The sequence below is a fragment of the Typopeltis vanoorti genome, chromosome 8 (assembly GCF_054136105.1).
Source record: "Typopeltis vanoorti isolate ZY-2024b chromosome 8, IOZ_Tvanoo_1.0, whole genome shotgun sequence".
In the NCBI taxonomy this organism is placed as follows: Eukaryota; Metazoa; Arthropoda; class Arachnida; order Uropygi; family Thelyphonidae; genus Typopeltis; species Typopeltis vanoorti.
The window spans coordinates 129,811,027-129,825,536 of NC_143556.1; the positions used below are offsets into that span (position 1 = coordinate 129,811,027).

General features: G+C 35.9%; 1 protein-coding gene across 2 annotated transcripts in view; it reads right to left on the bottom strand.

The window, feature by feature from the left end:
* Positions 1–14,510, bottom strand: part of LOC150104351 (moesin/ezrin/radixin homolog 1-like) — a 341,827-nt gene that overhangs the window by 19,011 nt on the left and 308,306 nt on the right. For both annotated transcript variants that reach the window (XM_090396937.1, XM_090396936.1), the window contains one exon: positions 1,948–2,048. In XM_090396937.1, coding sequence (XP_090253063.1) covers positions 1,948–2,048 — 101 coding nt within the window. The remainder of the gene's footprint in view (positions 1–1,947; positions 2,049–14,510) is intronic.

A 14,510-nucleotide genomic window follows, 5' to 3' on the forward strand; every position in this document is an offset into this window, starting at 1 on the left:
TCTCAACTGAATGGGTGTATAATATTCTGTACGAAAAATTGCATGCGAAAAACTATGTGCACAATGGGTGCCATAATTGTTGACTGTTGATTAAAAACGTATGCGAAAAGACATTTCAACGCAGTGTTTGGCGATGTTTAATCACAATTTTTTGCGTCGATTGATGACTGTAGACGAAACTTGGATCGATCACTATACACCTAAGCCCAAGCAGCAGGCATAACAGTGGACAATGCCCAGTAAAAGAGCATAAAAAAAAGCAAACACTGTTTTGTCAGCTGAGAAGGTAATGGCCACTGGTTTTTGAGATTCCCAAGGAATTATCATGATAGACTATTTGGAAGGGTAAGACAATAAAAGGAGTTTATTATGCATCATTGTTGGACCGTTGATAAGAACTGAAGAAAAAACGGCCAAGATTGGTGCATAAAAAAGTGCTCTTTCATCAAGACAATGCATCGTCCCACACACACTGGCTGTCAGAATGGCAAAATTGCATGAATTGATTCCACATCCACCGAGTTCTCCAGACTTGGCGCCATGTGACTTCTTGTTCCCAAACTTAAAAATTTGGCTCGGTGGGAAAAAAATTTTCTTCGAACGAGGATGTCATCAAGGCTATCAAATGACTATTTTGCGCAATTTGACTAATCCTGCTTTTTAGATGGGATGAACAAATTGGAAACTTGCTGGACCAGATGTGTAGACCTTGACGGAGAATATGTTGAGAAATAAAGGTGATTTTTTCCAAAAAAATGTGGTTAACTTATTTTTTTTACCAAACTTTTCAAACAATCCTTGTAAAGCAGAAGATAACAATTCTAGATGCTGTTGAGAAGAGAGCAGTTTGGTTGAAAATGACACTTCTTTTACAAACTCTCTTCAACCTTAAAGCCTCCCTAAAAATTCTAGATGCTGTTGAGAAGAGAGCAGTTTGGTTGAAAATGACACTTCTTTTACAGACTCTCTTCAACCCTAATCCCACAGAAGCTCAATTTTTGCATTGTCTCTCTTCTACAGATATTTCCATGGCCACTGTTCAGCAGAACATCCACTATGCCAGGTCTACAGGAACTTGTACTACAGCTGCTCAGCATCCTTTTACATGATAAGGATCGAAAGTATGATTATGAAAGATAATTATTTGAGTAAGCTAGAATGTATACTAGAGTTGTTTTCCTATGTGGTAAAATAATTAGCAGAGATATCTAACACCTGCCATTCATATTGATTAAAGATAATTTTGTTACAATATTCCAACTAGATGAAGATATTTTCTAATGTGATTGGAGATAGGCAAGATAATGGAGGGTGCTCAGAGTACTGCAGTATCTTGCTGGAGCATTTATGTTTCAAAATTGGAATAACGAGTTGTCATACTAAGAATAATAATACAAAACGGAAAATTCATGTGGAAAATCTTGATGTTTGATTGAATGGAGCACTTTAGATAGAACACCAACACACGTGTTAAGAAAACGTGCAGGAAAACTGCACTTGCTATGATGAGGCCTATTTAATTAGTCTCGGCACCTGGCAGGATGGAAAGATAATTCCATTACATATGAGGATTCAAGTATTGTGACAGAAGTAGCAGTGTCCTAGATACTAAATGGTCTACAACATCTGTGAAGTGATGTGTTTATGCAAAAGCTTAGGAGCAAATTATATCATTTTTAAAAGAGATTAATTTGAAAATACAGGATTGCAACAGAACTACTGAACAAAGCTACTGAAATAAAAGTATACCCATGCCTATATTGTTTATGTCAATTGCTCATGGGGGGAGAGACGTTTTTCAAATTTTACTGATTCCATACAGTTTGTTAAATGCTAAGAAAACAGCCCTAAGACTGTGTTTGTTGGATATCTTTGTCTATGATCATACTTAACACAACTAACGACATCTTTTAAATTATTGTGTTTTAGAACAACAATTATACATACTTTTAACTGGTCTTGAAGATGCTTTTCTTTTGACACCTGAGTGATTCGTTCCTCTTCTGGTCTTGGCAAATTAATAGAATCATCTTTTGACAACTCAGCACCTTATAAAAAAAATCTTTTTTAATGAACAAAACAATACTGATAGTGATTCCATCAAGCAGCACTAAATAGAAGTAGAAACTAAAATGCAAAATCATAAATCTTGACCTTGATGATTAGGCAGACTTTCAACAAGTAAAAATCAATATAAAGAGAAATATATTGGGTTTATTTGACTGTAACAATATAAAAATGAAAACTGTACTAGTTCGTCCCAGATACTTGTGGTTTCCTCTGGGTTAGGATGAATAAAAATTCAATAAAAGGGCTAACATGAACTATAATATTACTAAAATACAGAACATGCAGGAACTGTTACAGCATAAGTTGAAATGGAAACTATGTGAAGAGTGGCAGTTGGCATGGGTTAGTTACTGTTCAGTAATGCGTGTAAGATAGTTGGTTGAAAAATTGAAGCATGACATGCAGAAAGATCTAATGAGCAATTTCCAAATATCACACAGGGTCAATCCTTGATTCCTAATGAGTAGAAAATCTTGACTTTCTTGAGTTCAGATGGAATATCAAGAATATGTGCAGAAAAATTGTACTCACTATGATGAGATCTATTTAATTAAAGTCTCAGCACCTGGCAAGATTTCAGGAAATGGAAAGATAATTCTATTACATATGAGGATTCTAGACAGAAATAGCAACGTCCTAGATATTCACAAAAGCTTTGTGAATGAATAACCATGGTAGATTCTTTTATTTTGTAAGCAGTGAATTTGCCCTCTATGTAATGCATAGAGCTCTTATCCCATTCCATGTTGTGTGCAGGAGAAATGAAAAAATGAGCCTGAGCTGTCTTCTCTGTTGTTATTAACATCTCCAATATGCTCTTTCCATCTAATTTCCAAACTTATATATGTACCCCAAGATGTTTATAAAAAGGATTAGGTAAACAAAGTAAATCTTGCATAGTTAAAATGGGCTTGAAGGCCACTCTTATGAGGTTTGAGAAGACTAGTGATCTTGAGCAAAATTCTACCAATGTATGGGATGGAAACAAGTTCTGTAGAGAATGCCAGGATTTTGTTGTGGAGGAGTGGAGAATAGTAATTTTTGTATGATTTTTTTAGAATATCCACTGTGAGGAGGTGGTGCACCTAAAGCCTCCCTAAAAATTCTAGATGCTGTTGAGAAGAGAGCAGTTTGGTTGAAAATGACACTTCTTTTACAGACTCTCTTCAACCCTAATCCCACAGAAGCTCAATTTTTGCATCGTCTCTCTTCTACAGATATTTCCATGGCCACTGTTCAGCAGAACTGCTATCCACTATGCCAGGTCTACAGGAACTTGTACTACAGCTGCTCAGCATCCTTTTACAGTCAATCTGCATACTCACCGAACCTGCTACTCCCAGTCATCTTTCATTCCTTCCACTTCAGTTCAACAGTCTCCCTCATGAAGCATGTCCAAAGTACTACAATCTTCAATGATTTGAGAAGAATATCAACAGATTACTGTATTCCTGACCCCACCTTCACACAGCATCTGAATGCTATAGGCTCTTCTGCCTTTCGCATATAGGATAAATAAAAATACAAGTAGTTGGAGTAGAGACCATAATTCTTCTTTCAATTTTTCTTCATCTCTTGTGATAGAGATTGCACTCCCTTTGAGTGCAGTATATATAATACCTAGTTTTTGTGATATACAGTGGAATGAGGATGAGTGTAAGTGACAATCTGTATGAGTGGGCTTAAGATATACACTAAGAGAAGCCTCCTTTAGCTTTTAAAAAAAGCTGAAGGAGGCTCCTCTCTTACATCACGGGTGTCACTAAGTGGCAGACTACATAGAACTTTTTAATGCATTATAGGCAATCTGAGAGTAAATTGATAATTTGTATATAATTATGTATAGATAATGAAATTTAGAAAGTGATCACACAGAAAGAACCCATAATGCTGGAATTTATTTACAAGTTAACAAAATAAATAAGAATAGCTTAGTTATTTTTAAAACTAATTAATTTACTAAAATTATTCAAATTATTTAAATTACTAGAGTCACTTAAGAATCAAAGTCAGATAACTTGAAGACGACCTCCATATAGCCTTTTAAGGAATAGAGAACTAACTGAAGCTTCTGACCAAATGTCAGATTCCTGCTTTCATGTGGAGTGCCCTGTTAGTAGGTATCCACTGAGTGCTGAAACAACCGAGGATGGGCTGGCAATTTGGGACTTGGCCAACCACACTGCACCCTCTATTGATTTAAACCAGAAATAAACATGAAATACAGAATGATGAGATTTAATGCTGGTTGAGGCACTGCCTGGTTAAACAAGGCACCTACTGTTTTTTGTCAGGAAACCAGTGCAACAGTGTAAAACTCAGCTACTGGTACAAACACATCAGAAGAATGGAAGATATGAACCATCAACATAAGGAGTATGTTGATGATAAAAAGGAAAACTGAAGAACATTGGAAAAGTAGCAAGAAAACATAACTGGTATCATCGAAACAGACAAACAGGCAGGATGCTAACTAAATACACATGTAAATATATAATGTTACATTCAGGCAATAATGATAAAGGAAAAGAAAGAGTAGCAATAGCATTTAATACCAAGCATAAACTTCATTTTGAAGGCAATTTCATGTAGTTATGTGGACGTAGTTATGTGGACGTAACTGAATGGTATCACAGAATGGTATTAGAACAGCAGATATAAAACTTAGTGATTTGCTTTATGCAGATGATAATGTACTTCTAAACAAATCTAGTGCAAGTCTCCAGAATTCTCTGACTAAATTGAATAATGGCTGTGTGAACTTTAGCATAAAAATCAGCAAGAAAAAGATGAAAACTATGAAAATTGGCAGAAGTATACAAAACTTCAATTGCTTTGTCAATGGAAAATCTATACAAGATATCGAGTAAGAACAAGTAAAATATTTCAGATACGTAGGCAACGTTTTTAGTGAAGATGCAAATCATCATCAAATTCCTGACATATGACCTCAGGGGGAGATGTACAGGATCTTATGATAGTACTACACGAACAGTTACCTCATTACTAAGTTCCTGTCAACAATTTCCTCCAGATTAGCCTGTTATCTGTCAACATTCCAATATTATCAGATCTTATATTTGTTTTCTAAGACACTTTTTTTTACTGTATCAATCCACCTACATCTTGGTCTTCCTCTGGGTCTTTTTCCTGACAACCTGGCAGAGAACACTTGTTTTGCTAATCTTTCCTCTTCCATTCTGTTTAAGTGACCATACCACCTGAGATTCGCTCTGCTAACACATTCCTGGATGCTAACAATGTTAAGTTCTTTCCTAATATTCTCATTTAATGATATTGTCATTGATGACATATGTTCATGCCCCTCATCTTTCTCAGGATCCCTCATGTCTGTGGTCTCCAGTCTTTGATCAAGAGTTTTATTTCTAACCTGGCTCTCAGATCCACAAGTTAAAATTGGGTTGAACACTATCTTGTATACAGCTAGTTTAATGTTTTGACTAATCTCTCTCTTTTTTTATTTTTAAAGAAATTTGTGACATGAAATTAAGAATTATCTACATGTTAGCACAAGATGATAATAATAATCCTAGAAAGAATAAAAGGCACTTTGTCAGTAGAAATAGAAGACACTCAATCAGGTTTTCAAAAAGACAAAAGGTACAAGAGAAGGAATTTTCAATTTGAAAACATTTCCAAAATATCTTATGTGAAAGAAGCCTTGATAACCAGAAAAGCATATATCTTTGTTTTATTGATTACACCAAAGCATTTGATTCAATATATCACAAGAAATTAATACCTTTCCCACAGAATAATTGGTTAAAAAGAAAAGATCTATGCATAATTACAAATATATACTGGAATCAAATGGCCTCAATAAGATATAAAAATGCATATTCTGACAACTTTGAAATCAAAAAAGGAGTACGACAAGGATGTGTCTTATCACCCTTACTGTACAATATATAGCGAGCAATGTTTTTAAAAATATTTCAGAACTGAAGGGTGTAAAGGTTGGGGGTAGGAACTTCAACAACTTCAGGTATGCAGATGACACAGTCCTTATAAGTGAATCTGAAGATAATCTTCAAAACTTAGTCACAGAAATTTACAACAGAAGCTTACACATGGGATTAATTATTAACTTAAAGAAAACAAAGTGCATGATTATATCAAAAGAACCAATAAATAAGAAACTAAACATAACTATTAACAAAAAGAAAACTGAACAGATTCAGTCTTTTATATATTTGGGACAAATGTTTACAGACAGAGAAAATTTCCTTAAAGAAATAAAAAGAAGAATAGAGATAGCAAGAAAAGCCTTTATTAATATGAAAACTATTCTAACATCCAGAGACATATAGACACAAGAAAAAGATTAATAAAATGCTATAATTGGTCAAGCCTTCTTTACAATAGTAAAAATTGGACTCTAAATAAATAAAGCAGAGAAAAAAATTAGAAGCTTTCAACATGTGGACCATCAAAAGAATGTTGAAAATACCATGGCCAGAGAAAATTAAAAATGAAGATGTTTTAAAGAAAGCAAAAATGAAAAGAACATTAATAAAAAATAATTAAAGAACAAAAAACTTAAATATTTTGGATATCTAACTAGACAAGAAGGCATTCAGAAATTAATATTATAAGGGAAACTGAATGGAAAAAGAGGGAGAGGTAGACCCAGGAGAACATGGTTTGAAGACATTAAGGACTGGACTGGCTTGAAGTACTATAAATGTTCCAGAGCAGCAAAAGAAAGAAAAAAGTTCCGTGACATTGTTGCCAACCTCCTTCTAGGGGATGACACGTGAAGAAGAAGAAGCACAAGAAAAGTATATTTAAAATACTGCCAGATATTTCAGTTTAAAAATAAACTATCATCACTTTGATCATTCAAAATTAGAACGAGCCGCATGATGTTACATCGCTAATCACAATATAATTTCACTGAAGAAAGGCAAACATAAGAGTGCAAAATAGTTACATGTATAAATTTCCAATGTCAAACAAAAAACTTAATTTATAAAATCATACTAAAGATATCATTAGGTCTTCATTGAAAAAAAAAAAAAATAAATAAATAAAACATTTAAAAAAAAAAAAAATGTGTTATTTGGATAAAACTTTTCTATATTTTTTACATAGATACGCAGTCATAACGATTCAGGTTAGGGTGGTGAAGTAAGGCCTCAGCACTATCTTTGAATAGGCATTCAAATTTATGCCAACATCTGTGTACAAGGCAAGTTTTGGACCACAGAATGTCGTTGTTTGTCTCTATTCCATGTTGCACCAATCCAGACTTCAAGGATTCGCTGTGAGGAATATAAGATTCATGTTCTTGTATTCTTTTGCTATAGAGCATCCAGTTTGTTCAAAGTAAGAAAGATGGCGGTCACACGGAACTTGGTATACGCCAGGAAGAGAAATAGTTGAGCGTTTATCTTTAGACAAGGGGAAATAGGTGGATATTTTATTAATAGGAATATAAGTAGCTGTTAGATCATATTTCTTTAAAATTCTTGAAATTGGTTCTGAAATTTCAGAGATATATTATTATTATTATTTCAGGCAACTCCAAGGAGTCGACAGACTCATTGAGGGAGGCCCTAACATCATGTCAAGAACAACTATTCGACATTCACACAGTATCTATCTATCATACCTCGCCTTGAACTCATTCACGGTCATAGCACCCACAACAGACTCTGGCAGCTTATTCCACTCATTCACTACTCTCCAAGTAAAAAACCTAGCTCTAACACCCCTGCTAACCACATTATTGCCCAGCTTCCATGTATGGCCCTTAGTCCTCCCATCACCAGTCCTATTCTCAAAAATATCTTCTGGATTAATCCTATAGAAACCCTTTAGTAATTTGAACGTCTCAATCATATCATCCCTTTTCTGCCTATCAACCATTTTTTGCAACCCACAAATCTTCAACCTGTTCTCATAAGGTTCATTCCACAGACCTGCTATCATCTTGGTCACTCGTCTCTGGATCCTCTCCACATCAAGAAGAAACCCTGGCACCCATATCTGGGCACAGTAGTCTAGATGGGGTCTTATCAAGGCTCGATATAGTGGAAAAATAACTTGTTTGTCTCTGCTTGTTACAGTATTTTTCAGCAACCCAGTGATTTGATGAGCTGATTTAGCCACTTTTGCATTGTGTCCCCTAAACTTCAACTCCCTATCCACCAACACTCACAAATCCCTGGCCTCATCAATCACCTGGAGTAAGGTACTGCTGCTAATCTTTTCACTCCAAAATGCATAACCTTACACTTTGCCACATTAAATTGACATCCATTTTCCTTAGTCCAGTCCTCCAAACTATCCAAATCATCCTGCAAAATTTTGACATACTGTGTACTCACAATTGCTCTACCCAACTTTGCATCATCAGCAAACAAGTGAACACTTCCTCTCAGATCCTTTCCTATATCGTTAATGAACAAATTGAAAAGTAGTGGTCCAAGAACAGAACCCTGCAGCATACCACTAGTCACAAGCTCTTTTGGACTCCACTCCTGAATAAACCACTCTCTGGTATCTCTCCATCAACCACCCACCTATCCATTTCACCAACCCTATATCCATTCCCATATGTTGTAGTTTATGGATTAGAATTCCATGTGGTATCCTGTCAAATGCTTTAGCCAGGTCCAGCAGTATCACTGTAAACCCATTACCCTTATCCAGTTCAGCCGTCACCGTGTTATAAAACTTGAGCAAGTTACTGAGGCATGATGTACCGTTCACAAAGCCATGGTGTCCCCCATACAGTATCCCGTTTTCATCAATCCATTCCTGTATTTTTCCATTTTTCCCTTGACTACTTTCTCCAAGACCTTGACAACGACTCCTGATATGCTAATCGGTCAGTAATTTACAACAGGAGTCTTGGAACCTCCTTTACGCAGTGGAACTATTTTCCCCTCTTTCCACTCCCTCAGTACTAACCCAAACCCGAGACTCAAATTAAACAAAATGGTCAAGGGTACTGACAATTTTAGCCACTTCACGTATGACACGAGCTGGTATACCATCCAATCCCACAGATGTATTGACATTAAGGTTTTGCAATAGACTACTCACCTCCACTTCATTCACCACAATTCCCGTATAATCTATTGGTTCATTCATTTCTACAATGTCACCACCTGGAAGATATATTCTTGCAAAGTGCTCGTTCAGTAATTCACTATATCAACTGATTCAGTTAACTCCCTACATTCAGCATTCTTTAAAATCATTCTGCCATATACATTTTTTTTTTTATTTGCAACATATCGAAAAAACTGTTTAGGATTCTCTTTAGCTTGCAAGGCCAATGTTCTTTCGTAATCCTTTTTTGCTTTTCTTACCACACTCGTTACCCTTCTGGCCTGCGCTTTATACCGTTCATGTGCCTGTCGGTCACCTTTCTTCTTAAATTCCCTCCATAGTTGTTTTTTTTTTTTTTGCAGCTCAAGCTTAATGGTGTTATTCATCCATTTAACCCCTACTTGATTTATTATTCGGACTCTAGGTATACAGTCAGCCATTGCTTCATGCAAACACTTCTTGACCGCCTCCCATGCACTATCAACTTCTAGCCCTTGCAGTTGTACATGCCATGGCACTGAACCAAGCAATCTCCTAAGCTTGTCATACTTACCAGCTTGATAATTCCACATGTACCCTGTCTTAATTGTAAATTCCACACCTTTAGCCACCTCCCAAGTCAAGACCCTATGATCACTCTCACCAATTGGTGGCAACTTGGTCATATTCGTTACAGCCAAATTCTCAGATGCAATTACCAGGTCAAGCACTCTCTGACCCCTAGTATTTTCTATTACATGCTGTCGCAGATAGTTATCCCTTAATAACTGCATAAAATCCAATGTCCTCTCCTCCTTGCAATCAATGTTACCATAGTTGAAATCTCCCATAATAATTACCCTCCTTCCACTCATTTCTTCTATTTGCTTATGCATACTATCTCCATCTATTCCATCACCTGGTCTATAGAGGCACCCAACTGTATATTTAGTTCTGGTAGTTTCAATCTCACACCAAATAGCCTCAAATGGGCTCTTTTCTCTATCCTGCAGTTCCATTTCTATTCTTCTTGGCTGTAGCTCATCAGCTATCATCAATAACACTCCCCACATTTTATTCTCCCTGTCACTCCTGAACACACCATACCTTTCACATTCAATCCCACTAGCTGTGTCATCTTCTGTCAGCCATGTTTCACTAATGCCAATAACCTGTGGTCTGGAAGTGCCAAACAATGCCAAAAATTCTTCCTTCTTGTTCCTAATACTTCTGGCATTTGTATACATGAATTGCAGAAGCTGATTTGTCCCATCCCTATTATGATTCGTGGTCTTTCCTACTCGCTTGGGCATATTACACACATTCACATACTCAACTGTCTCCCTAAAATCTGCATATCTACTCCCCCCCCCTTAATAACTCTAGTTTCCCTGATTCTGCACATTCACTTCCACTAAATTCGACAAAACCTTTTCAAGTCTCCGTACACCAAATCCATTCAAATGTAAACCATCCATTTTATATAAATCCTTTCGCCCATCGAACTCATTCCACACCACTTATCAAACATAATTCATGCATAAAGTCATTGGCAATTATGGCCCTCCTTCTATACTCTTCACTGTCTTACCGCAGCAACAGACTCACCAACCTAACTCTCTCACCCTTTTTTTTTTCTACCTCAATCAATTCCTTCACATCCTCACTCATAGCCTTTTTATTTCCTTTCAAATCATTTGTACCTGTCACCACTATCAATTCTTTCACCCGCTGCTTTTGCATTCTAATTGACTCGCTTACATTCTTAACGTTCCGACCGGGTTGGTATGATTTTGTTAAACTCTCAACTAACACACCTCTTACTAAGGAATCTCCATACAACACACGCTGTTTCATTTTGTTTACACTCAACTATCATACCCTTATTTTTTCTATCATACTTTTGCCGATTATTAGTCGGTATGCTTGGTAAACATTTTTGCCAATGCTCCAGCTGCTGACTGCCCCATGTATAGCTCCGCGTAATAAAGCGATCTCACTCATAGCGTCAGTGTCATCATTTTTATTCTCCGATGATTCATTCAATCGTTCTGTATGTTTACTTTCATTCTCACTTTCAACGCAACTCTCACAGCTATCAGGTACTACCTCGCAAATATCACCATTCATACCTCAAATATCACTGTTATCTAGATTCTCACTTTCATCAACGATATCACTCACACCACCTGAAGCACTCTTTAAATCCTCACATTCTTTACACTTTTTGCACACATTCGCTCCACTATCATTGTTTAACCAGACTCCAACCACTCTCCTCAATGCATACATTTTGCAAATGGTACACTGAATCAAATCCTTTAAGTTAAGATTTTTAGATAAATATGGCAACCTGGACGCCATCTTTGTATTCCTCTTTATGGGAGCCATGTGCACAGATAATCGTATCTATCAATTTACTATTAAAATACTCAAAAAAAAAAAACACAAAAATCACCCCGACTCGCTAAAATACTAAAAGTAAACAATACTATGTAAATACTATGCAAATTCATCAATTTTTACTCAAAATATCACTTATCTGTTCAGAAGCTATCCACAAACACGACATACCATATAGCCCTCTAGTGGCTATATGGGATTGGAACTCGACATTCTGATTCTTTGTTGTTTTGGTTTGGCTTGTAGGAGTCGAACAGATGTGTAGTCCTTTTGGAGAAGCCATTTAATTTGATGTATTGTTTGATAGTAGAAAGTTCTGTAAATGATGGGGAGCTGAACAATTAGTTCTAGCTAGTCGAATTAAACATTTGATGATTCCTGTCTTTTGAGAAGGATGATGCACATCATACTTTTCTTCTGCTAACATGTAGATAATTCTTAATCTCTTTCTTATTCCATATAAATGTATTCAATTGACTTTCTACAATACCAGCTTTGCTAATTCTACTGTCTATTTTCAAATGTGCTATCTTCACTAAAAATTGTACCTAGATAGCTGCAATGTTTTACTTGTTCAATAGGTTTTCCATTCAGGATGCAGTTGATTCAATGTGTCTTCCTATTTTCATTGTCTGTCTTTTTAATGCTGAATTTCATATCAAATTTATTACAGTAGTTATTCAATCTGGACAGAAAACCCAGCAGACTCGTCCTCGATTTATTTAGGAATATAACATCATCTGCATAAAGTAAAGAGCTGAGATTAACATATCAAATTTTGATATCAGGTTTAATACCACTTTTCTTCATAATGTGATCTATATAGATGAATAACAGTGGAGATAATGTAGACCCTTGTCAAACACCTGACTTAACATCAAAACCATCTCCTGTACATCCATCAAGTCTAACTGCTGATTTACAACTCAAATAGAGACTATGATATAATGTCCCAATAACACCATATAACTGGAGCATTTTGAACAGCTTTCCTCTTGGCACCTTATCATATGCATTTTCCAGATTTACGAAACTTAAATACAAATCCTTGTAATATTCCCATGATTTCATAACTATTTGTTTTTAAATTGAAAATCTGATCGTGACACCTTTGGCCTGAACTCAGCATGTTCTTCTCCAAGCTTCTCCTCCACAATTTTTCCAAGCCATTTCTCAAGAATATTTGAATGAATCTTACCAGGAACACTTAGTAGAGAAATTCCTCTGCAATTCTCACATTCACCTTCATTGACTTTTTTTTTTAATTTTAATTTTTTATTTTACAGATGAGTACTATGATCGCTCTACTCTAATCATCTGGAATTTGACCCTCTGACCAGGCCTTCTGAATTTGGAGTGTAGCCACTGAACAACTTTTATACCTCCATATATTATCATTTCTGGTCGAATATCATTTACTCAAGCTGCCTTCCCACATTTCAGGTTTGTGATAGCTTTTTCTACCTCAAGTACAGATAGCATTCCTGTTGAGTGTTTTATAACATCATGCTGTCACTGCTTATTTCATTTAGCAATCTTTCCAAGTAATTACTCCATACATCAAGAATATCTTTATCCTCAGTTTTCACGTCACCTTTATGATCTCTAATTCATTTTACAGTACTCTTTCCTCCTTTCAGCTTTTCAATTGCCTATAGAATATTTTGCTGCCTTCCAGATATTCATTTTCAATGTTCTTCCCAAAGTCTTTCCATGACATTTGTTTAGTTAATTTACACAATGCATTGCTTTCTTACATTTTTCTCTGTATTCTCAAAGAGCACAAGCTGACTTACTTGACAGGAACTTTTGACATGCTTTCTTCTTTCCTTCACTGCCTCTAACTTTCTGTGTCTACCATGGAGTTCTGATTATTGTATCCTTGCCAATTACCTCATCACATGTTTCTCTAGCTGAATCAATAAAAGTTTTCTTTATGGTATGCCACTGAATCTCCAAAGTTTGGTTCTTGTTTTCAGTTTTTCTTGAATAATGTTTGTGTATTTGAGTCTACAGTTCACATCTGATAGCTATTCAATTTGGATTCATTTCAAAACTTTCTTACACATTCTTCTTTTCAATACGAAGTTCAATTTTATCCTACTCAACACTAAATGGTGATCACTTCCTATTTCAAATTCTTTGTATACTCTTGTGTCCTGAACCAGTGGGAAAACATCACTGTCGACAATAACAGTCAACGAGAATTTTCTTATTCCTTGCATCTTCTCTCCATGTGAACTTGTGTACATTTTTATGTTGGAACATGCTGTTCATAATAACTAGTCCATGTCCTGAGCAGAAATCTAGCAGGTACTTGCCATTATTATTAGCTTTGCCCTTCTCCAAATTTTCCCAAAACATTCTTATATGTCTAGTAACATTTCCTACTCTGCTGTGTAGATGTCCAACAAGGACCAACTTTTCCTTTTTGTGTCAACTGTCTTCTCAAATGCCTCAAAAAATTTCCCCACTTATTCCTTATTAGAATCTTCTGTGGAACCATAAGCACAAGTAAGTCTCTTTATCCAGTTCTCCATTCTGATATTAGCCCACATCACTTTACTTGATACTGCCTGCCATTCAAGAAGATTATCTTCATATTTAGTGTTTAATATTATAGCTACTCCTTTTTCCTGAATGTTATTTCCTGCATATAACATGTTGCATTTGTTGTTCAGAAAGATCTCACCTGTTTTTGACTTCTTTGTTTCAGTAACACCTATTATGTAGATTTGGTACTTATGCAATTCTTCTGATAGTTCCATTTCTTTTCCATTGATGCTACTTATGTTGATGATGCCAATCTTGATCTCTGCTGATGTTGAGAAAAAATTTTTTTTCCCATTTGACGTCCGTAAATGCCACATGGTTACTCCCATACCTCACCAGGTTTTGGGAGTGAAGTCTTCTGCTAGAATAAGTGGTAAGGTTGCAGATTCCCTTCCCACACAGAGTTTCACAATCATCCAAGC